The 21,777-nt window shown below is 46.9% G+C and overlaps 5 protein-coding genes across 5 annotated transcripts; 2 read left to right on the forward strand and 3 right to left on the reverse strand.

Moving 5' to 3' along the window:
- Nucleotides 1-7,712: 7,712 nt before the first annotated feature.
- Nucleotides 7,713-8,372, reverse strand: F5J12DRAFT_715399 (uncharacterized protein; the record flags this gene model as incomplete). The annotated part of the gene is made up of 2 exons (XM_051740950.1): nucleotides 7,713-7,889; nucleotides 8,151-8,372. Coding segments are annotated over 2 exons (399 nt in total), but the record flags the coding sequence as incomplete, so codon positions are not given.
- A 909-nt stretch (nucleotides 8,373-9,281) lies between these two features.
- F5J12DRAFT_780506 (uncharacterized protein) lies at nucleotides 9,282-11,233 on the reverse strand (the record flags this gene model as incomplete). The annotated part of the gene is made up of 6 exons (XM_051742482.1): nucleotides 9,282-9,674; nucleotides 9,728-9,995; nucleotides 10,110-10,447; nucleotides 10,479-10,813; nucleotides 10,910-10,961; nucleotides 11,009-11,233. The coding sequence occupies 6 exons, from the start codon at nucleotides 11,231-11,233 to the stop codon at nucleotides 9,282-9,284; spliced, it is 1,611 nt and encodes a 536-aa protein (XP_051602983.1).
- A 4,385-nt stretch (nucleotides 11,234-15,618) lies between these two features.
- Nucleotides 15,619-16,464, forward strand: F5J12DRAFT_780508 (uncharacterized protein; the record flags this gene model as incomplete). Its single annotated transcript, XM_051742483.1, has 3 exons — nucleotides 15,619-15,636; nucleotides 15,685-15,967; nucleotides 16,241-16,464. 3 exons carry the CDS (start codon nucleotides 15,619-15,621, stop codon nucleotides 16,462-16,464), a joined length of 525 nt encoding a protein of 174 aa, XP_051602984.1.
- A 1,336-nt stretch (nucleotides 16,465-17,800) lies between these two features.
- Nucleotides 17,801-18,632, reverse strand: F5J12DRAFT_780509 (uncharacterized protein; the record flags this gene model as incomplete). The annotated part of the gene is made up of 6 exons (XM_051742484.1): nucleotides 17,801-17,901; nucleotides 17,945-18,071; nucleotides 18,125-18,236; nucleotides 18,358-18,427; nucleotides 18,480-18,494; nucleotides 18,527-18,632. The coding sequence occupies 6 exons, from the start codon at nucleotides 18,630-18,632 to the stop codon at nucleotides 17,801-17,803; spliced, it is 531 nt and encodes a 176-aa protein (XP_051602985.1).
- Nucleotides 18,633-20,031: 1,399 nt separating this feature from the next.
- Nucleotides 20,032-21,304, forward strand: F5J12DRAFT_889556 (uncharacterized protein; the record flags this gene model as incomplete). Its single annotated transcript, XM_051747341.1, has 5 exons — nucleotides 20,032-20,202; nucleotides 20,259-20,504; nucleotides 20,731-20,799; nucleotides 20,870-20,944; nucleotides 20,999-21,304. The coding sequence occupies 5 exons, from the start codon at nucleotides 20,032-20,034 to the stop codon at nucleotides 21,302-21,304; spliced, it is 867 nt and encodes a 288-aa protein (XP_051602986.1).
- Nucleotides 21,305-21,777: the final 473 nt, after the last annotated feature.

Genomic DNA, 21,777 nt, shown 5'->3' on the forward strand with positions numbered 1-21,777 from the left:
GGCGGTTCCTCGAAGGATGGAGTAAAGTGGGACCCCCGTCCGTTGCGGCACGACCAATGTCCCAGGTAACGACACTGGAAGCAGGCGTGTTGATAGAGAGGATGGTCGGTGGGTACCGGAGACTGTCCTCCGAGGTAGAAGCGAAGTTGATCTGTAGGGATGGGGACAAAGGGAGTCACAGGGAGAGGGTCGGTGGTGTGGACGGCATTGAAGTAGTTTTTATGAATACCGGCCCACGACGCGTCCTGTAACAACACCTCCCAAGAGGAATTGTGAGTTCCTGTCCCCAAACGGGCACCAACCTCTTTAAACAGCTCTCTGGAGTCGGTGAACCCTAGTTCCACGGCGCGCCACTGCCTCTCCTTCTCCTGATCCGTTACATCTTCTTTTAGCTTAACCTCCACTGGCTTTGCTTCTTTCGGGACAATCTGGTCAAGAATTCGAGAAGCAGGCAGCGCAAGGAACTCCCCTATCTGTTGTTGACGTAAGTGGTGATAAGCCCCACCTGTGATAGCCTTGGTGAGGTCCGACGACGCCTTTTCAAGCATGTTGATCATTATTACTTCCAATAGAGGGGCCATTCCTGCGAGTTTCCGGTTTCGAATCTTGGACACCAGCCCGTTGATCACGTCTGATGCTCAGTAGATTTCAGACAGCATCCCAAAATACGCAACTTGTTCTGATGTGCACCTGTTAATGTCGTCCCCGTCATGGAAGAGGTCAAGTGCCTGAACAACGTCCACATATTCAGACGTTGGGATTGGTAGTCTTTGCTGGTCCATCCGGGCAGCGGCTGCTGCGGCAAGGACATCGAGGGCAGCGCGTTGGCCTCGGTCAGAGTAGGTCATGAAGGTGGTGCGTAGGTAGGGAGGTTCGGGAGCATCGGCTGGACCGGTGGTGGTGGCTGGGTTACCGGAGTCATGACCAGGTTCTGCTTTTGCCTTTCCCTTACAGCCTCCGTCCTTCCCGATGGCGGCCGCAGGCTTGGCACCTGGGACACGTCTGACCAAGACTCCCTGGAGTGGACGTGGTCAGAGAGGGTGGGTGACAGGGGGCGATACCGGACGGGGTTGAGAGAGGGGCGAGGAGAACCTGGATACATAAAAACCGGTGGGGGATGTTGGAGGCGAGGTTGGGGCATAGACACTGACGGGGGGTACGAGCCCATCGTCGTCAGTGTGGTAAAGGGATTCTGGGACAGGGAGGTCGGTGTAGTCATTTTCAGTGTTTACAGAACATGGGGAGTCCATTTAACTCTTGAGGTGTCGGGCAAGTTTGTACTGATCCAATGCCTCTGTCACGTGTTCTTTTAAGTGTTCCTTGGGTTCCCACGTATTGGATGAATGAGGGAACCCTTTCCACTTGACCAGGTACTTTCTTCTTCCTCGATGACCATCAGTTTTGTGATTTACAATTGACTCGACTTCCCACTCCACCTCATCATCTACTAACTCGGGTAAAGGAGCTGCGGGCGCAGTCCCATATACCTCGTTTTTGATGAAGGGGAAGATCCGAGAACCATGAAACACGGGGTGTACCTTCCACATTCCAGGGAGGTCCAATCGGAAGGCGACAGGTGATACAACCTGAGTCACCACGAAAGGTCCAAGACGTTGGGGGGCAACTTTATCACACTGGTTTTTGATGCGCAGGTTGGTGGTATCCAGGAGAACGCGGTCTCCAACCTTGGGCACGACATAAATCCCTTTTGAGCGAGACTTCATTAACTCCTGTGCTTTCTTGTGTGCCAGTACCGCGACATCCCGGCTCGCGGCGAGTCGTTCCAGTCTTTCATCAACCAACGGGACCAGAGTCAACCTTTTTTCCGGGTATGGCGATGGGTCGTAGCCGAGTAATAGGGAAAAGGGGGTCATTTGGTGTACCAAATGGACGCGAGAGTTGTGGGCGAATTCTGTGGAGGGTAGCTTGCTGCTCCAGGAATTTGGGAACTCGGAGCAATACAACCGTAGGTATCCTTCCACTTCTTGATTGACTCGCTCGCTTTCTCCGTTAGTCTGTGGGTGGTATGCCGTAGACAACTTGGTTTTGATCCCTATAGCCTTGTAGAGTTCCTTGGTAAACGAAGATGTGAACTGCGGGCCTCGATCTGAGATTATAGATTCCGGGATACCAAACCAGGGATATATGAACCGGTGAAACAATTTGGCGAGACCTTCGGAATCAATCATTTTTTGGCAAGGAATGAACAGGGTGGCTTTGGACAGCCCTTGATCGACAACCGTGAGAATAGAGTCGAATTTTTCATCTCCCGATACCGGGAGGTCTGTAATGAAGTCCATGGAAACCTGCTGGAATGGAAGGACCGTTTTAGCGGTTTCGTGGGGGATTACCGGGGGTCTTGGTGGACGAGTGATGACCTTGCTTCCTTGGCATGTTGGACATCCTGCGACGTATGCTTTGATGTCCTTTCCCATTCCGTCCCACCAAACCTCCTTTCTCATTTTGGCGAACATCGCCTTTTGTCCTGGGTGTCCGGCGGACTCGTGGTCATGGTAAGTCCTCATACAGTGTCGGCAGTGTTCGGGGGGGATGTATAGGCGGGTAGTTCCAAATCGCTTCGTTCCATCAGCGGCAATGGTAACGTTATCCTTCGGTAGTGGTCCATCATCCTTCTTTTTTGCGGCGTCTTCTTTGATCTGATTGTACAGCTCGCTCGACACGGCCAGAACACCCCTGGTTCCTTTGACGGGTTCCTCAGCAGGGCGAACCACAGGGGGCCTCTTCTCCTTTGACTTTTCCTCAATGGGGCGAGAATAAGGTTTTTTGTTCGGGTGCGGCCGTTCAACGCGACCTGGAAGACGTCCGATTCGTATCCTTCTGTTAACTTTTTGTTGTTTTATTATTTTAGTAAGGGAAAAAGTTGGCGAAACGAGGTGAACTTGAGGGGCATCCACCCCCGTCGAAAGCCAAAGGTCCGGGGGAAGGACTGTGGCCACAGGGGCAGGTTCAGCAACCTCGTTTTTACGTGATAACGTATTGGCAGGCACCTGTAGGTGACCGGCTTGCCAAGAAAAGTGAACCGGGTAGGACTGAACCGTTGCAGCCCATCTCGCCTGCTGGGGGGTAAGTTGTTGCAGTTCACGGTAGTATTCTAGATTTTTGTGGTCCGTGAAAACCACAGTCGGTTCGACCGGTGAGAGGAGGTACGGGCAGAACGCTTTAAGGGCCCTAATGACTGCCAACATTTCCAAATCATAGACCTGGTAATGCTGCTCCGCTCCCACTAAGGACTGAGAGAGGTAGGAGCAGGGGTGCCATTCGTCATCGGATCCCTTCTGGGCGAGGACCGCACCGGTCCTGAGTTTGGACGCATCGGTGAATAGCGCGAACGGTTTTGAGAAGTCGGGGATCATGAGGACCAGAGTGGAGCATAACAAAGTTTTCAACCGCTCGAAAGCGGCGTTACGTTCCGGAGTCCAGGTATAAGAGACCCCTTTTTTGGTCAAATCGTGCAAAGGGCGGGCTATGCTGGAAAAGGAGGGGATGAATTTGTGGTAGAAGTTGCAAAACCCCAAGAAACGGCGAAGACCCGTAAGATTGTCCGGGGCTTCCCAGGTATTGATCGCATCGGTTTTCGTCGGCGAAGTTTCCATGTGACCCTTTCCTATTACCATTCCGAGAAATTCGATTTCTTCGGCCTCGAAAACGCATTTATTAATTTTGAGGCAAAGACCTTCTTTCCGGCAGATTTCCAAGAACTCTTGCACACGACTGCGGAGCTCTTCCCGAGTTTTCCCATGAATAGCAACATCGTCCATATACCCGACTTGCTTTCCTCGTTGACTTTCAAACATTCGATCCATATAACGCTGGAAAGAGGGGGGTGAGTTGCACTGCCCAAAAAACATTACCGTGGGTTCGAAGAGCCCTCGAGGGGTAATGAAAGCCCCTTTCCACTCGTCACCTTCCTTCACCCGAAGATTGGTAAATCCCCATCGGATGTCGAACTTTGCGTAGTATTTTGATTCAACCAGTTCGTCGAAAAGCGCCTGCACATTAGGCAGCGGGTGCGCATCCTGGATAGTGAAAGAGTTAAGGTATCGGTAATCTTGAATTAACCTTTTCTTTCCGTCTTTCTTTGCGACAAAGAACACTGGCACTGCTTGGGGTGAAGTCGACGGTCGAATTTTTTTGCATTTTAGGTTTTCCTCCAAGAATTCATCAAGCACCTTGAGCTCGTCAGGAGACATCGGGTACACAGCAGCCTTCTTTGGTTTAAAGTCATCCCGAAGATGAATTTCATGGTCCAGTCCTGGGTGGTGTGCTGGTAGCGGGATGTCCTCCTCAGAGAACACTTGCGCGAATTCTTGGTACTCCTTCGGAAGCAAAACTTCCTCCTTAGTCGAGGATAAGGCGGCCTTGAGTTCTGTTGACAAAGTTGTTTTATTAATACCACTTACCCGCGGTTCCTTTTCGGAACCATCCTCATTAAACTTCACCACGTATCCTTCGTAACCCAGTAGTTGACTGTGGATGTACAAGTCAGTTTCCCTGGTCGGTTCATACCCATCATCCCAACAGGAAATCTTGTTATTTTCCCAATTCATCTGAGGCTTGTACATTCGGAGGAACAGCATTCCTAGAAGGATGTGCTCTTTTCCGACAAGAGGTCCGACGTAGCACTTGACACGGATTACGCGGTTCTTGATGATCATCTTGATAGTAACCTTTCTCGTAATCCATTCCACGTCTTTTCCCGTAAACGAAGTCGTCTTGAAGTGCGACTTGACGCGGTAGGTCGGTATTTTTAACTTTTGAACTATTCGCTCCAAGATGAGCGAGACCTCTGCACCAGAGTCGATGCAGACCATTACTCCTGTGTTGAAATCCGGTAGCCATACCCGTCCAAGAGGAGATCCGATTCGCATTTTGGATTCATCATCTATGGTGGTAATACAAACAGCGGATAACATTGAAGTGGGACCTACGTGAGGAATTTCCGTGGTCCCAATCAAAAATCCTTCCCTTCCAAACCATATGCCTTTAACTCGTCGGCTGTTGCCAGACGATCTCCCATGTAAGCAATCCTCTTTCCATCATCGGAAAGAACAATTCAAACACCGGGGCAGCTACTGGTCTTCTGGGACTGACAGTCACGCTTATAGTGGCCTTTCTTTCCACACTCGAAGCAAGTGACATCATCATTTGATCGGCGTACATTTTGCCTTCTTTTGTCAACGTCCATCGCATCAGGATCTCGGGCACCTCCGCGGTAATGAATGAATTTGCATTCATATCGGGATTCCTTGCCTTCCAGGATATGTCTAGTGGCGATTGCGGTTCTTGCTTCTCCTGCGCACTGTATCCACTCGATGACGGTGGTAGGGGCGCGTCCAGAATTCAAGATCCAATCGTGATACTCCTTATTAAGGCCTTTCCCGAAGAAGATCCCTGCTTCTCGCGATTCTTCTTTTAGCTGGGCTTTATTAACAAGTCCAGTGAACTCGGCGATGTAAGCTTCAAGTTCTCGTTTCCCTTGAGAGATATCAGACAGATGGAGGATAGCAAGCACGGTCTGATCGCTGGACTCGAAAGTAGCTTTGAGATGCTCGACGAACCTCTGGAAGGTGTCAGTATACCAGATGGTACCATCGAGTAGCTTGTTCTCGTTCTGGTAATTTTCGGCGAACGTGACAGCGGCCCCCTTTGTCATGTATGTCAGGGCAAACGAAATCTTGAGCGACTCCGTGTTGTAGACATGTTTGTTAAGGTTTAAATAACCTTCGACTTGTGTGACCCAGGTCTGAAGCCCGTTGTGGCTTCCATCGTATTCACCGGGACGCCCGACATTAAACTCCCGTCCTCCATTGGGTGGGCGGACATCATACGAGCCATCACCAATATCGGCTGGGGCCTTACCCTTACTGGACCCACCAACAGGATCCTCTGGGGGGATTACCTTTCCGAAACTTCTGGCATACCATGCTTGTAGAGCCGAGTCCGTAGGCGTTCCTGTTGGAAATGGATCACTCGACTGTCCCTGACCAGCTATCTTGCACCAGTCAGCGGCCAAAGAATGCATCCGTTCATCCAACTTCTCCTTCAGCTCCTCCTCGGTGTATACCTTCGGCGGCATTTCAGGGGCTGATTCTCCGTGACCGATCGTCATGGACATTTCTGGTGACTTGTGTGCTTCTTGTTCTTCCTTGAGGACTGATCTGAAAGAAGTATCGGACTTCTGATCGTCTTCTTCTTCTGAACTAAGCGCGACTTCCGATTCCCTAAAATGGGATAGATAAGACAACCTAGGATTGCTTGCTGTGGCTGACGGCCCAAGTCTTCCTAGCGGGATTGGTGGCAAAGGCGGGTTCCTACCAAGTCCTTGCGGTAAACACGGGGGAACTGGTGGTCTCGACTTCTGTGGGTTTGACACTTTGTCGGATAGTGACAACGAAGGCTGAGGGAGGAATTATTTCTCGAAAGAAACCTGTCAGCGCAAGAGGGATCGTGCGCGAGTTGCTTTACGCGTAGGGAGCGACGAGCGCAGACTCTAGGGAGGCGATCTATTAAAGCCTAGTGGCTGCCTGTAGAGCGGTGGATTTGATTTAGGGTGGAGGGATGCTTCTCAATACTGCCCAACTTCGTTAAGACCGAGCTGAGTAGCGTGGAAAAAGGGGCGAGTCAGTCTTTACATGTAGGGAGACCAACGAGCCTCTTGTTTGATAGGATTGGTTTGTTGAAGTTCAGTAACCGGGGACGAGTCAGACTTTTGCGAAGAGGTCGACGAGTCCCGAAAGCTGCGTGGAGTTTTTCGATTTTGTTATGCCCGAGCACGGTGACTTCTTCAAATGGAATAGGCACGAAGCGTGCGAGGTGGGAGACTACGGGCCAAACTTGTCGTAACCCCTATGGCTGAGTTATTGCAAAGATCCGACAGAGGTCTTGTCTACTGGTGAGTCCCTAAGGTTGTTCGCACGGAGAGAAGACGAGGATTGAAGCAAAGTAATTAGCTCAGTTGCAAGCTATCGAAAAACTGGGGATACATGGTAAAGTATGTGGGCTTAAATACCCCTAAGTAAGAGTACCGTACCAGTCGCGACAGGCGTGTCGCGACGTGTATCCGCAGTAGTCAATGAACTAATCTTTGAAATAAATAAGAGTCATCTGGTGTTAGTGATGGGGGTAGGCAGAGAGACGAAGGCTATACCGGCTACGCAATCAATGCGCAGCGAGGAGCCAGACACCGGAACTATAGTACAGCATAAATGAGTCATGAAGAGTCAACGGAACATGGAAGGGACATCTCTACCATTACGAGAGCGGTGAACATCACGGATCACAAATGATGAGTCTCGACAGGTTTTGGAAATACCTGGACAACGGGTGATCCAAGCCTCCCTCGCAACATATATACCCCTAGAACGACGACGAGTATCAGCGACGTGACAAGGCACGTGATGCACGTGACCGCCAAAAGTCGAAAAAGGAAGGACCCTTGACGGAAGTGTAACATCTTGTGACAGAAAAACTGAACCTGTAGGGTTTACTGGATCATCCTGTTGACTTCTTCTATGTTTCTGGGTAAAGCAAGCATCAATGCAAACAATTGCATCAGGATCAGAGGAGCTAGGACCCAAGACTACTTAGTAACATAGGATTATGTATGTGCACCAAGAAACATACCTATTATTATTTTTCCAGTTGCAACTACCAAAGCACAATGGACAACACTTTTGTAGGTATTCCAAAGGTCATATCCTTGAACTTGAGACATCTGGAGGGTGGTGAGAGGATGATGGAACTGCAGGGAGGATGTCAGCTGGTGGGGTTGCAGCACTTTCCAGGTGTTGTTGAACATATTCATCAACTGAGATTTCCAGGATGCAATACCAGTGGTATGCATTACTAAACCTTCGACATATACCTTCCTGTAAGTATCATTAGCACACATCATTAATAGATATGGATGGAAATGGTTAAAAGCATGCATTGACTTGATAAACACAGCACAAGATCAGATCTGCAGACATGTGCACATTCATACAACCACAGTGCAATCATTCATTAGACACAAACAACAAAGTCCCAATAGGTTAGACATACACAAAACTGTAGTCTCATAATCACAACATAAATGAAAGCAGTGGATACAGATAATATAATCATTGGGACAGAATTCAGACACAAACCTTTGTGTCTACCTTGTAGCCCATGCTAGCAAGATATGCTTCAAGGGACTTGCACCATGCAGAAATGTTTGGGGGCATGCACATAAAGACCTGCCTGACCAGACTCAGAAGCTGTAAACTGACAGCAAGGGTTGGCCCCAGTGGTGCAGATGGAAAGTACCCCATCTGCAGGAGCTGAAGTGCCACTGGTGCACATGGACAGATGGCAAGATCAACCATTTTCAGACCTGGCACAAGACATATGTCTAAGTAGAGAGGAACACATGCAATAAAATCTTACCATTGAAACTAACACAAAGAACCTTCAACCATCAAGAAACACAACTACACTCTGGTTGCTCATAGTCAATGCAGTGCTGGAAATTTCTAGAGAGCCATCAATATGCAAGATAGGGCTCAATAAGTGAGGGGATGGTTTCAGATGACCACTACTGCCATTGTCTCATTTTCTTGTGAGCATTGCAGGATGGTGAGGATGGTGGGACAAAAAAGTCATTGTGACTGACATGTAGCCCCTCTGTTAGACAATCCAAATGGGCAGGGGTGAGCTCATCCTCAGATGGGAGGCAAGCTCCCATGAGGGGAGGGGAGTTTGTAGCAGAAGCAGTGTGGAGGGCTGAAGTCCCCTGAGGTGGCTGCATGAAACTGCAGTGCCCAGGCAAAGTGACCAGACATTCAATGGGAAGGTAAAAATTGGCTGTGCCTGGTGTGCAGCACAGCAGCTCAACCCAGTCATGGTCAACAAGTACTGCTTGACCCCCAGAGGAATGCAAGTCAGAGACTGGTACAGGGGGAGGATGACTCCCAGAGGAATGCAAGTCGGAGGTCACAGGAATTGAGGAACAGTGATTCAAAAACTTCCTTGGGTGATGAAATGACATCTGGAATGTTGATCAGTTCTCTAGCCAGGGAGAGACAACAATCCAACAACACCAAGTTGGAGGACTGTGACCAGAACACCTAATTCTAGTCTGCTGGTCATCAGCACCAAGCCACCACAAGCACATCCAGTTAGCTGGCAGTGATAGACAAAAGCTGACCTTTTGATACACAATAGGCAAGAACAATGACACAGACAAGGGGTGAAAATGATGCAGATTTTATGGTAACTACAAGTACATAGCCATGTAATTATGCTTGTGGGGGACAGGGGGGAAGTGCAGATGACGATGCAGATGATAATGCAGATGGTGATGGGATTAAGCAGTTATTGCCCAAGCCATAAATACTGCAAGGATTTTTTGGAATAAGATGGAGGACAATAGGCAAATGACTGAAGTTATCAAAGAATGACTGCACATAAAATAATGCAAGCCATTTTTCCACTGCCCAAACATGTGCCAGTGAGGTGGACAATGGAAGTGAGGTTCCCAAATCTGGTGGAAACCCTGGCCATGAAGCAAGCAACATCTGGAACCTCTCAACATATTCCAGCTTTGTTTGGAGTTCTAGTGAGGCCAGACCTTGATCCTTAACTGGGAAGGGTTCAGTGAACATGGTAAGCTCTGAATCTCCTGGGAAGATCTGCATAAAAGTTTAGTAAATGGATTCTTTTGAGGTGCAAGGCAGAAACTTACCTGACAGACTTGGTCCAGCCACTCAGATTCCACACTCAACCAGAGGGTGGGCACCAGCAGATGGTCCAGGGTGACCAGCTTGAAGCAGAAACTGTGTTCATACAGGTCCCAGAGAATCTTGCCCTTCATTGCTGAGTTGATGGTAGTGAGGTCTGTGAGATCAATCATAATGTCACAGAACTGCACATGACTCGGTACATCATGCTGAACCTTCATGAACTCTGGACCAAAGATATCAGCAGCTTCATGTATTTGGTTCCCAAAAAAACTGATCAAAATGCAGTCAGGAATTGTGTTAAGATGATCATGCCACAAATGGGGAATGACAGGGGATGCATCCGAAGCAGTGAGTTGTGTGATCTAACCTGCTCAGGCCACCAACCAATTCCGGAGGTACCTCTGCCTCCACTCTGAGGACTCACCTCTCATAAATAGCATGGGGTGAGGGAAAAAATATGTGATTTTGGGCACACTGGCATGAATTCTCTTGGGGTCCTTGTTGATGTCAGTAAGTGCAGCATTCCATGAGTAAATGTGAGTGGGCAAGGCAGGATCATCAAAATCCTGTGGCAAGTTGACATTTGGAGCAGTGGAAGTCTTGGCCTTCTTTGAACCTGCAGAATTATCTGAGCAGATGGTTGTAAGTGTAAAGATCTTGATCAGTAATGAAACACCCACAAGGACCACTGCAATGTTTAGCCCTATCCATTCTGACAACTCCTGAGGTGGAGCCAGGCATGCTGGAACTCACAGTATTCAAGGCCACTGAGCCAGAGGTTGTGGAAGTTGACACTGCAGGAATTGGGTCTGGCCAAGGCACCACAAATTGCTCAAGACCCACTACTGGAGCTTTGTGGGTGTGGACATGCATAGGATCACCAGGGTAATACCACCTAGCATTCCACTTGAGCATTTGGCTGACCTCAAACTCATCTGGGGTAGTGATAATGCCCTCTGGGCATGTAATGTTGACCTCACAATGTATCTTCATATCCTTTGGCACTAACTCCAGCTTCCAGACTAGCCATACAGGGATGTGTGCTTCAAAGAGTTGCTTGCAGACATCAGGATCTGTGGTAAATGCACCTATCCAACACTGTTTTGCATTAAAAAATGGGCCAGAAGGGGGGGTAATTTTTATCTCAAGGGAGTCTACCATAGTGTAAATATCCATACAAAGACATTGGAAGAGCATGACTAGGACCACCATATCATGGAAGGTGAATGGGAGTTGCTATGGAATTGTCAACTATTGAAATATCAGACAATGAGATATCATACCTTCAGATGCATGAGAGACCTTTGACATTGCCTAATCCATATGTGCACCTGGAGAGGTCCCTCATTGTCAGGGTTCTTTGGTGGCCAGTTCTTTGCCCACTCTTCTAGTCGCTTATACATGATTTCCAGATGCTTCCACTTGTCTGGATGAACCCTACCAACCCTGAACGCTGATCCTCTCTCCAAGGCAAAGTCTTCCAGCACATTCCTGATGTTCCACCACATCCAAGACCATGTCAGGTTGTCCTGATAGACTGCATGTCAAGGGATACATCTGGCCCACATATAATGCTCGGCATATAGTTGAGGCCACTGGAAACAGTTGATGTGGCCAAATCAGCCATCAGAGCAGAGCGTGATTGTCCTCCCCTTGAAGAGAAATGGTTTGGGAATGAAGTCAGCATTAGGAGAGGTGATCCAGTGGTCATTATATTTCACAAGAATGCATGCATCGAAGGCACCATAATTCCCTGAAAGAGAATGCATTGGTTATGAGCCACATTAGGTTAAATAATAGAGCACACCATCACCCAGTTGGGTTGCTGCCATGACCTGTTGAGTGCATTCTTGAGGCATATCAATCCTATAAATGAAATAAGAACTGAAATATGTAGCATCTTACTACAGATTCCACTACAGGGTCAATAAAAACATACCCAGGAGATAAGAGGCATTTGAAGGGGGGAGGAGATAAATAAAGCAATATGGCTATAGTAGAATTGTTGAAGCACACCCTGGCACTGAGTCAGAGTACCAGCCATGACATGGAGTCACATCATCCAATGTTCCTCTGACAACACTAGCATTGCTGGTATCTGTGAGACCATCAAGGAGGAGATAAATGAGAAAACAAGTGGATCACACACCTACATGGTATATAGAACCTTGCACCCAATGAAGATTTCATGCACAGATGCCAGGCACACAGTCTTCAATGCCCTGAGTTGTGCTATGCAAGGTAGTGCCTCCATGAAATGGAGTCTCATCCACATGACTGGTACCATGAGCACACCAAGTTTACTGAGATAGGCACCAAACCTATCTCAGTGCTCAAAGGGCACCAAACCCTTTGAATCCTGGCAGAAGAATGTGCCAAACATTCCTCTCCATGACATGAATTGATAAAAAGAAAGAAGAAGAAAGAAGAACTCACCTTAGACAGTAGTGTGAAGGCAGTTGTGGATTAAGATGTGTGGATCATTTGAAGGGCTTGCAAAAGAAGTGCAACAAGTGCAGTGAGCATGTGATCATTACTGCATTAAGTCAGAGCTGACTTAGCATGAGAAATTTGCTGGCAGTGCATGTGGACTATTTGGTGGTGGCAGTGCCATGGCAATGTTATGATGCTGCCTGTATGCAGTCAGGTTCATGCATGTGGGGCAGGCTCATTGGTGCCTGAACCTAATATATAACATATGTTGTAATGCCCCTGCATTCAATTCAAACCAGATCCCAGAGGAAATACCAACAAATTAATTGTCATAGGTGTGTACTTAGTAACCAAACATACACAATGTTGACATATTTGCACACTTGTTTCCCTTCTCTACTCTCCACTCTCCACTCTTGCTGTCAATCCTCTGCCAGGGGAATGCTTGGTGCCCTTGACAGCTCTTGAAGGCTTGAAGCCTTCAAGAGTCATCTTGGTATGGATTGGCTGTTGGTCATGTGGATGAGACTCCATCTCATGGAGGCACTACTTTGTGTAGCACAACTCAGGGCATTGAAGACTGCCAGCTTTCCTTGGCTACCCTGGAGTCCATCTTTTACTTCCCAAATGAGACTCACCTGTTCATGTTACCTGCTGGTGAGTTTGAGGCTTGTGTCTCCCCAAGATGTTAATCAAGTTTCTCTTCACTTTCTCAAACTTCCTGATCAATGCTACATTCTCTCTGTCATCTGTTAAGGTTGACATTTGTCCTTGGCTGCCCCCATCTCTGCCTTCTCCTTCTCAGACAAGACTCTGTTCACTTTGCCCATTGGTGAGTTCAAGGTTTGCATCTCCCTTCCTTGGCTGATTTCCAATTATCTTTGTATAGGGATGCCAATTGGGTTTCTCTTGCTCACTTTCTTACTTTCCTGCTTAAGGCAGTGTTCTCTCCATCATCTATTAAAGCTGATGGTTTTCTGTGGCTATCCCCAGCTCTGCCTTGTCCATCTGAGACAAGGCTCCTTCACTTTTCCTGCTGGTGAGTTCAAGGTGTGCATCTCCCCCTTCCTTTGCCAATCTCTGATTGTCTTTGTATAGGGACACTAATCAGGTTTCTCTTACTCGCTTTCTTACTTTCCTGGTTAACACAGCATTCTCTCCATTATCTATTAAGGCCGATGGTTTGCCATGGCTACCCCAAGTTCCATCTTCTCCTTCTGATACTAGAGTCTTTTCAATTTGCCCACTGGTGAGTTTGAGGCTTGCATCTCCCTTCCTTTGCTGAGCTCCAACTGCCTTTGTGTGGAGATGCTAATCAGGTTTCTCTTCTTCACTTTCTTACTTTCATGGTCAATGGTATGTTCTCTTTGACATCTATTACACCAGGGGGATGTTTGGTGTGTCCCCCGCCAAGTGCCAGGGGCTTGGTGCCCAAGGCAGCTCTCAAAGGCTTGGAGCCTTTGAAAGTCATCTTGGTATGGATATACCCTAAACTCTACCTTTTCATTTCCCAAGGATATTCCATTCATTTTACAAGCCAGTGAGTTTGAGGCTCACTTGTCTCCTCAGTTCCTGATCCCCAATTACTCCTGTGTAGGGATGCTAATTAAGTCTTCCTGTCCTTCCTAGCATTGTCTCCACTTCTGTCATAGTGAGCTGCAAACAAGTAAGTGTTTAGCCTTTGCATCTATTCTGTTAGTTATATTCTTTACCTGGGGCACATAATGATCTGTTTAACAAGAGTGTAATTATGACATCTCTACAGACTGTGCATGCAGGATTCACCAAGGCAGATCCTACATGTTATTCCATGGATGCTAACAAATGGGGAAGAAGAACCTTCTGTTGGAGATCTGCCTATTGACTTACAATATTGTCTGTGTTTTTCTCCCTCTCCCTTCCAATCCTCATCTCACTATGTGCCAGCCACCCTCACTCAATAATGGGCAAAGCACAAGTGCCATCAACCTAAGTGTGTGATTTTCTAACCACTGTCTGATAGCCAACATTCAAGGGTTATGCAGGCACTCTAATCACTATTGTTTTGCATCTTGAACTGAGTGCAGTCGATGCTGCAACCCTTGCCAACATCCTACTTTTGAGATCCCAGCATGAAGGTGGGCAATTTTCCAAGATTTTTGTTCCTTGACAGTAATCATCTCCCATGGCACCATCATTTCTGTCAAGTTCAGCTCCCTCAATGTCATCATCCTGTCAGGAGGGCACTGCTGTGGTCCCTTTCCTCCCCTTTTCCCCCATTGGACTGGAGGTCCCCACTCCCCCCATATCAATCCATCTAACATCCACTGACACCCCTGACTCCACCACTGTTCTTGTCTGTGGACATCCAGACATGGAACCAAGGGATCCATCCCTGGTGGATGAGTGTTGGCATACTTCAACCAGAGTATTTTTCACAGTGACCCTGTAAACATACCTGTTTTGTATAAAGCTTTGCTTTTTAATTTTAATTCTTAATTTGGCTCAAGTGTAACCAACAACATGACTACTAATGGATTTTCCACCTGGTGCAGGTAAGTGGAGATATTGCAAATACAAAGGTTTCAAGATTGGGATCTGTTCATGGATGTGTTGTTACTGACCTCCATCTGTTCTCACCCTGACCATTTGGCACAGTTGTCCACAAGAGTTGAGGGCTTGGCACCCTTGGGGGTTTGGAGCCTTTGAAGGTTCTTGTCAATTGCATCTATGAGACCCTCAGGAACAGAGTCATGGCATCGTCTGAGCCTTTCTGTTCACTGTCATCACACATGTATCATATTACTAAGTGGTATGTATTCCCTCTGTCTTGGTTGTTGCATCTTCCTTACTGTTCTCTTGCTGTTCTGGCATTTACCAATGTTTTGTTGTCAATTGCATGCATGAAACTCACATGAACAGAGCTCATCTTCTGAGGCTCTCCATTTACCACCATTGCACATGTATTCCATTACCAAGTGGTACATATTCCCTCTGTTTTGGGCCTTCAGGGGTTTGAGTCTCTGCTTATTAGCAATGTATTTCCTCTGTTTTCATTATTACATCTTCCATTCTGCTCACTACCATTGCATGAGTATGTTATTACAAAGTGGTATGTACTCTTTCTGTATTGGTTGTTGTATACTCCTTATGGTTCGTTCCACCCGGTATTTATCATGATACAGCATGACACCAATCTTCTTTTCTGATATTTTCCTTTTGTTCCACTCACTACTCATGTAATAACTGCAAGTGTCATTATTCCATCCCAACAACCTGCCATTTTACCAAATAACTCCATGGGTTTTTTTATGTCAGGTAAGGCATGACTTTACTTAAATACCTCATCTGACCACTTTTCCCCTCCTCCCCCATCATTCTTGACATGCCTCATGCACCAAAAGGTGTTGACCAAGTTGTGGACAACACTATGGATTTGCACACCCAGGTTCTTTGAAACCACAAAATCCCCACCACCAAGATGGCCCCTCCACTGGAGGTAAGTTATCTTGTCACTGTCAATCCCATCTGACCCCTGCCTTCACAGATCAAAAAAGACAAGCCCAAGCCCCAGCACATGGTGCAACCACCTGAAGGATGGGAAGAACATATGTTCAGTCTCCATGACAGGAGGAGATCACTCACTCCTAGTGTCTCTGTGTCCTCCCAAAATTCCACTACCCTGATCTTGCAGGAAGACCAGGTTGAGGGCACTCCAATGGAGGAGGATGCTGGTGAGGCTGAGGCTGAGGAGGTTGAGGTCAACATTCAAGCTGATGAGGGCAGTCAACGTCCTGATGATGGGGCTAGTCAACTTCCAGATGATGAAGGTTCATTTTTTTTTGAATATTTTTCTCATTCTCTCACAGTTCTGTAGATGTTGTGTTGTTATATCCTTGACTCTGTGGTTTGGTGCCCCCTGCTTCTCTCATCTGACTGTGGGTTTGGTGCCCAATGGTCTAAAGCTAGGCACTTTGGATCCTCATGAGAGTCACCAAGTGTCCTGTGTCATTTTCACTTTTTTTTCTAGACACTTTGTTATCCTTTGATGTGTCTTTTGTCGCCCTTCAATGTATTCTCCTCCAATATTGATGTGCTCATAGTAGATGAGGATGGTTCTGAATCATCACTTCCTCCATCTTTGCCACCAGCTGAAGACTCCAGTTCCAATGCTGAGGATGGGTTTCCCCCATGTCATCCTGGTCACCATGTGGAACACAAACCTAAAAGCAAGGGCAAAAGTGGGGCTATGGATGTTGACAACAGTGATATAGCAAGTCAGGATGATCATGAACCTGCCCAGAACACAACACCTATAGATGCTTAGTAGGCTTCCTAGTGTGACTATACCCATATTTCCTAGTGTAGGGGCTGTCATGTGACTTCATGTCATGGGACCAGGGCAGTGATGGGTCACATGATTACCTATCATGTGACCAAAGTGGTGTCACATAGTCTGTGCACCATCCCTCATGTATATATAGCTGCAAGGTGTCACTGCCATAGACCCTTAGTTTGAACTACACAGTTCTTCTCTAATATTGAGCCCTGCTCTACTAAGAACTACTATCTTCAAATCTTGTTACTCAATGCTCCATCTGAATAACTAAAGGCAAGTGCTCAGCTGGCTCTTGCCCTTTCTCTCATCCTCTGCCAATAAGCTCTCCTCTCTTGTATTGCCCACTCAAGCAAGCTGATGACAGGGCTGCAGGAGAGGGATTTACACTCAAATTATGTAGTGTAGCAGCCTGTATCTCAATTGTGTATTGTGTACTAATTGTCTCAAGTTTGCCTTCCCCAACAGTAGGAAAAACCCTTTGTTTGGATGACTTTGCCCCCTTGTGCAACAGGCATGAGTCCTACTGTCCACAATTGTGCACTCTTGGGCATTTTGTGGACTTGTAAGGCTTAGTGGCTGTGCCCCATGACACAGAATCCTACCAAAGTACTTCACTTTTGGTAGTCACTTGATAGTCAAAAAAGCGGACACCACCATACACTTGTTAGGCAGTTTACTACACAATGCAATGCTACACTTTTGTTAGTCAAGCAAAGATGAGATTTGACAGCCAAGAGAAAAAATTACCACATTGCCACATGGTTTTGTTGTTCAAAAGTGGAAGTTTTATACTACTTAGCAAAATTAGTGAAATGCATGAAATACTCATCAACTATTAGTGATCATTTGCTTCCTCCCTTAAATATATGAATATATGATGATATGATATAAGATACAGTACATCAGGAAAAGTGGCATCTGCCCCTAGACTGATATAGAGCAACCAATGTTGCTTTATGGAGCTATTGATGAATCAGGATCAATGTTGTTGCTATAAATCACTTGTGATCAGCAGAGCCTGATGACAGACTAACATTGGAAACATTGTGCTCCATTGATGGCTTTAGGAGGTCCTTTATTAGGACTCTCTGATGTAAAGCCACCCATGGCACTACAGGCTGCCCTTATTAGGGCTTCCAAATGTAAGGTGACCTATGGTGCTATAGGGCAATACCAGTTTCACATGCTCTATGGCTAGGCAGTCCCAAATGTATTGGGATTTAGCTGGAACACTAGGATGTATTTCAAGATTTGAATTAAATGAGTAATGTGTATACATCTCTAGATAATATTAAACCAGGGGAATTACATATCAAGATTCTAATCAGATGTGTAAAGAAGACAGCACCCTACTTATTGCTGGCTCCTGGCTGAGTAACTGAATTGACCCAGAAGTCCTCAAGCTGCTCCTGTATTTGTCCACACCTGTCAAAAAGGGTGATTCATTCACTGCAGAATTCCATCACACCATGGAGCTGGCAAATCTCCACCTCCTCCCCATGGATCATCTCATCACAGCTTTCAATCAACCAGCTGATAGTCTCTGATGGGATTTGGTCCATGTCACACAGCAGTGGAATACTCTCTGTTCTTTCCTATGGTATGCATGGATTCAATGGAATGATCAAAAAAAAATCCCACCATGCACCTCAACCCCAACAAAGAATTCCTTGGCCTCCTGCAAAACTTCCTCCAATGACCAATGATCATACCCATCCAGGTGGGTAGGGTCCCTCATCCACCAGGTATGGGGCATAGGACTAGTGTGGATCATTCATTTCACCTCTCCAATTTTAACCTGCAGGACATCCATCTCCATGACATGTGCCATCAGGGCAGTCTCTCCCATATTGTGTATGGCCAACCACCAAAGCAGCTCACCAGCAATATATGGGACCTTCATGATTGTCCCATAGGAATTGCAGGTAGCCAGGACCTGCTTCAATATATGCTGCAGACAAGGCCATGACACAGCAAACCAGCATCCATTTTGACAAACTCACTATTTCCACCTGATCCTGCTGATACCAGTCATCTGGTGTTCAATCACTTGGGTTGTTGGCCTGTTGCAAAGCATATGCAAACTGTCTAAATTGGACACTGATGTATTGGATTATCATAGAGAGGTAGGATAGATTAGTGGTCCTGACATCCATGGTGATTCAGAGTAGTGTTGGATTGGGTGCAAATGTTATGACTTAGCAATGTGGCTGACACATGTGATGACTGCAAGACAAGAGACCATCAATAATTACATCCTGGGAGGCCAGAATAGAAAGTGGCCTATTCCAGTGCAGTGGCTGGAAATCAACCTGAATGAGACCTTATGATAGGATGAGTGCCAGATTGGACCTCCACATCATTCTCAGCTCTCACAGTGCTGAATAGTTCCAGGACACATGGGGCATTGGTGGGGAAACAGTGTGGGAGATGACTGCCAGCAGGTTTCTGAAGAGACCAATGGTGCTGATAGCAATTTATATTGATTATGCTATACTGTATACCAGTGTTTGCTGAGGTTGCCCTGAGAGAATGTCCCTGATGAGCCAGAATGGTGATTTCTTGACTTGTGTTACAGCAAGGGGACTTGGTGGTGCAAAATCACTGTTTGACATTGTCTATTTGTTGACAAATCATTCAGTAGACCATGTGATACATTACATAAGCATTGGTGAGCATCTCACCATGTTTCATATGTGTTCCCAAGGACTACATCCCCAGTATATCACAAAGTTACATAATTGTCCCAATGAGCTCTCATTTTCATTTGGGTATTCTGACATCAGTTCCTATTCAAATATTATGTAATATGGCTCATCAGAGAGCCATGACAAGCTGCTTTGATCCATCCACCAACACCTTGGATTCAATAATGATATTTCACTCACTACACAATGATTCATGAAAAACATGCAAACATTGGGACAATTTTGTGAGCCACTGTACAGTGTACCACATAGTAAGATATGAAAGGTGAAGTGCAAAGGTGAAGCACCAGCATGGGAGAAAAGGGGCATATGACATATGGAGAAGGGTTCATGGAAAATTAGTCCAGCTGGAGTTTTTAGTGTCATCTGACAGGACTGACTGACAACATGGCAAGGCAGTGGCTGAGGCAACACAACTGCAGAATTCTGGATTGACAACTGATGGGTGTTACTGATGGACAGGGGGAACTCTGACAGGTCTGAGCAGGTAAGGCAGGGCATGAAGCAGATAGTATGAGGCTGCAGAACAATTCTGGAGGTGACAGACAGGGAACTCTGATAGGGGTCAACCTTAGTAAGTATGGAATTGGATGTTAGTGCTCCTATTCCAGCCTCAGGGAGTGTACCACTCCCCACACCTCCCAGGGTCTTCAAATGCTGACCATCCCCAGTCAGTGACCATTGACTTGCAACAGAATGATGGTGGAGATTTGGCAGGTTATGTAAATAGCGATGGCTCATGTTCAGGAGTGTGCCTTGTGTGAGAGAAAACTCCACATGTAGAAAACATGTCAGTCCAGTCCAGTCCACTCTCAGCTACTCATTGCCACTACCTTCCCCCTTGACCATGCAAGCTTACTCCATCAATGACATGAGACCAGTATTCAGCATGGAGGCCCAAGCTGTGGCATCACTCACAGGAGTGCTCAAGTGCACCAGAAGGTTGACCAGAGCAGTGCCCCAGCCAGAAGAGATGCTGGAAATTATCTACAAGTGGGTAGACAAGTGGGATGCTGATGTGGGTAAGTATGCAGCTGGCTGTGCAGTGCAAGGGACCTGAGCAAAATTCCACAGGCTACCATCTACTTGTGGTGGAAATATGTGGACAACCATGAGATTGCCATGCCTGATCTTGATGGCCACTGCCTCCAGGAGTTGACTGAGCAGTCAGCATTCAAAAACAACCTCTTCATTGTGGGGGCAATTGTGATCACAGATCTTTGGCAACCAGAAGGTCAAAGGCAGTTTCTTGTTGAAGATGTTTTCAAGGACTACCAGGAAAGGGTCAAAGAGTGGGTGCACCTCGAGGCTGAGAGGCTGGTGAATGAACCTACAGTGTGTACACAATGACAGGTGGCAAGGAGTGTAGGCAAGCATCAAGACTGCATGCCCTGTGACACTGAAGGAGGAGAGTCATCAAGGGGGGGTGAGTGTTCAATGGAGAAAGGCTCAGGTAGCACAAGCAAGGGGAAGGGTAAGGAAAAGGTACATCCCATACTCCAGAAAACTCCATGCATCATTACTGACTTCCACTGAAACTCTGTAGGCCATCAACAAAGTCGACAAGCTTGAGAGAAACCAGGGGGACAATCCACCTAATCCTGGTCCCTCAAGGGTTAGCACACCTGCTCAAGAGGACCTCAAGCCATGCTTATCATGCATGAGGGTGAGGCCCAAGTGCAAAGGGTGTCCTGGAGAATTGTGCAAATGATGCAGGAAGGCAAAACAAAAGTGTAGCTGGGCTCAGAGTGGGAAGGAAGGTGAGTATGATTAAAAAGAAACTCAAGGAACAAAGACACTGAACCCTGGAACAGTGGAAGAACTCTGGCAATGGAGGGATGATGGCTGGCCCATTGCACAAACAGACCAAGTCCATAACAGTGACCACAACCAATGTGCCTCCTCCAGCAACAGCATCTCCAGCCATGACTGCACCTCCAGTACCAACAGGCTTGAAGCTGCAAATTCTGGCACACAGACCCCCTCCTACATGTAATTCCAAGCCATCTCCTGACCCTTCAACACCTCTGCCAGATGACCCAACTCCCTCTCATGACCTTCCACCATTGCCCATGCCATGTCCACCACTCTTCTTCCCATCAGCAACTCCCACACCTTGACCATGTACTGAGCCAACACCTCTGCTTATGAATGAACCCAAAGACCTTGGCAACAGGGGCATCCTTGGCTGCCTGCCCAGACTTCCTGGATGATCCATCCATTCCAGATGACAATGTGCAGAACACACCTGGAGAACCACAAGCTCAAGAAACTCTGCCAGTCATAATTCCACACAAATCAATGGGTGCCCTCATGGAATGCACTTGAGTCTTGGAGGCTAGGGTGGATGACAAAGAGTTCAAGCTAGGCCAGATTCACCAGCTTCTGGGGTCATTGAGGATGTACATGGAGAGACAGATCAGTGCAGTGCAGATGAGGCAGGAGGAACTGCAAAAGCTGAAGGATCAGCTCCAGGACTTGTGAGTTAATGACCTTTCTATGCTACCTGTACCATACTCATATCTGCGGAATTTTTGAGTTTCTGTGGCATAAAACTTCTAGTTATATGCTAAGTAAGAACTGAAGAAAAGAA

Source organism: Pisolithus orientalis (genome assembly GCF_024613125.1).
Source record: "Pisolithus orientalis strain OTSU chromosome Unknown F5J12scaffold_5, whole genome shotgun sequence".
Lineage (NCBI taxonomy): Eukaryota > Fungi > Basidiomycota > Agaricomycetes > Boletales > Pisolithaceae > Pisolithus > Pisolithus orientalis.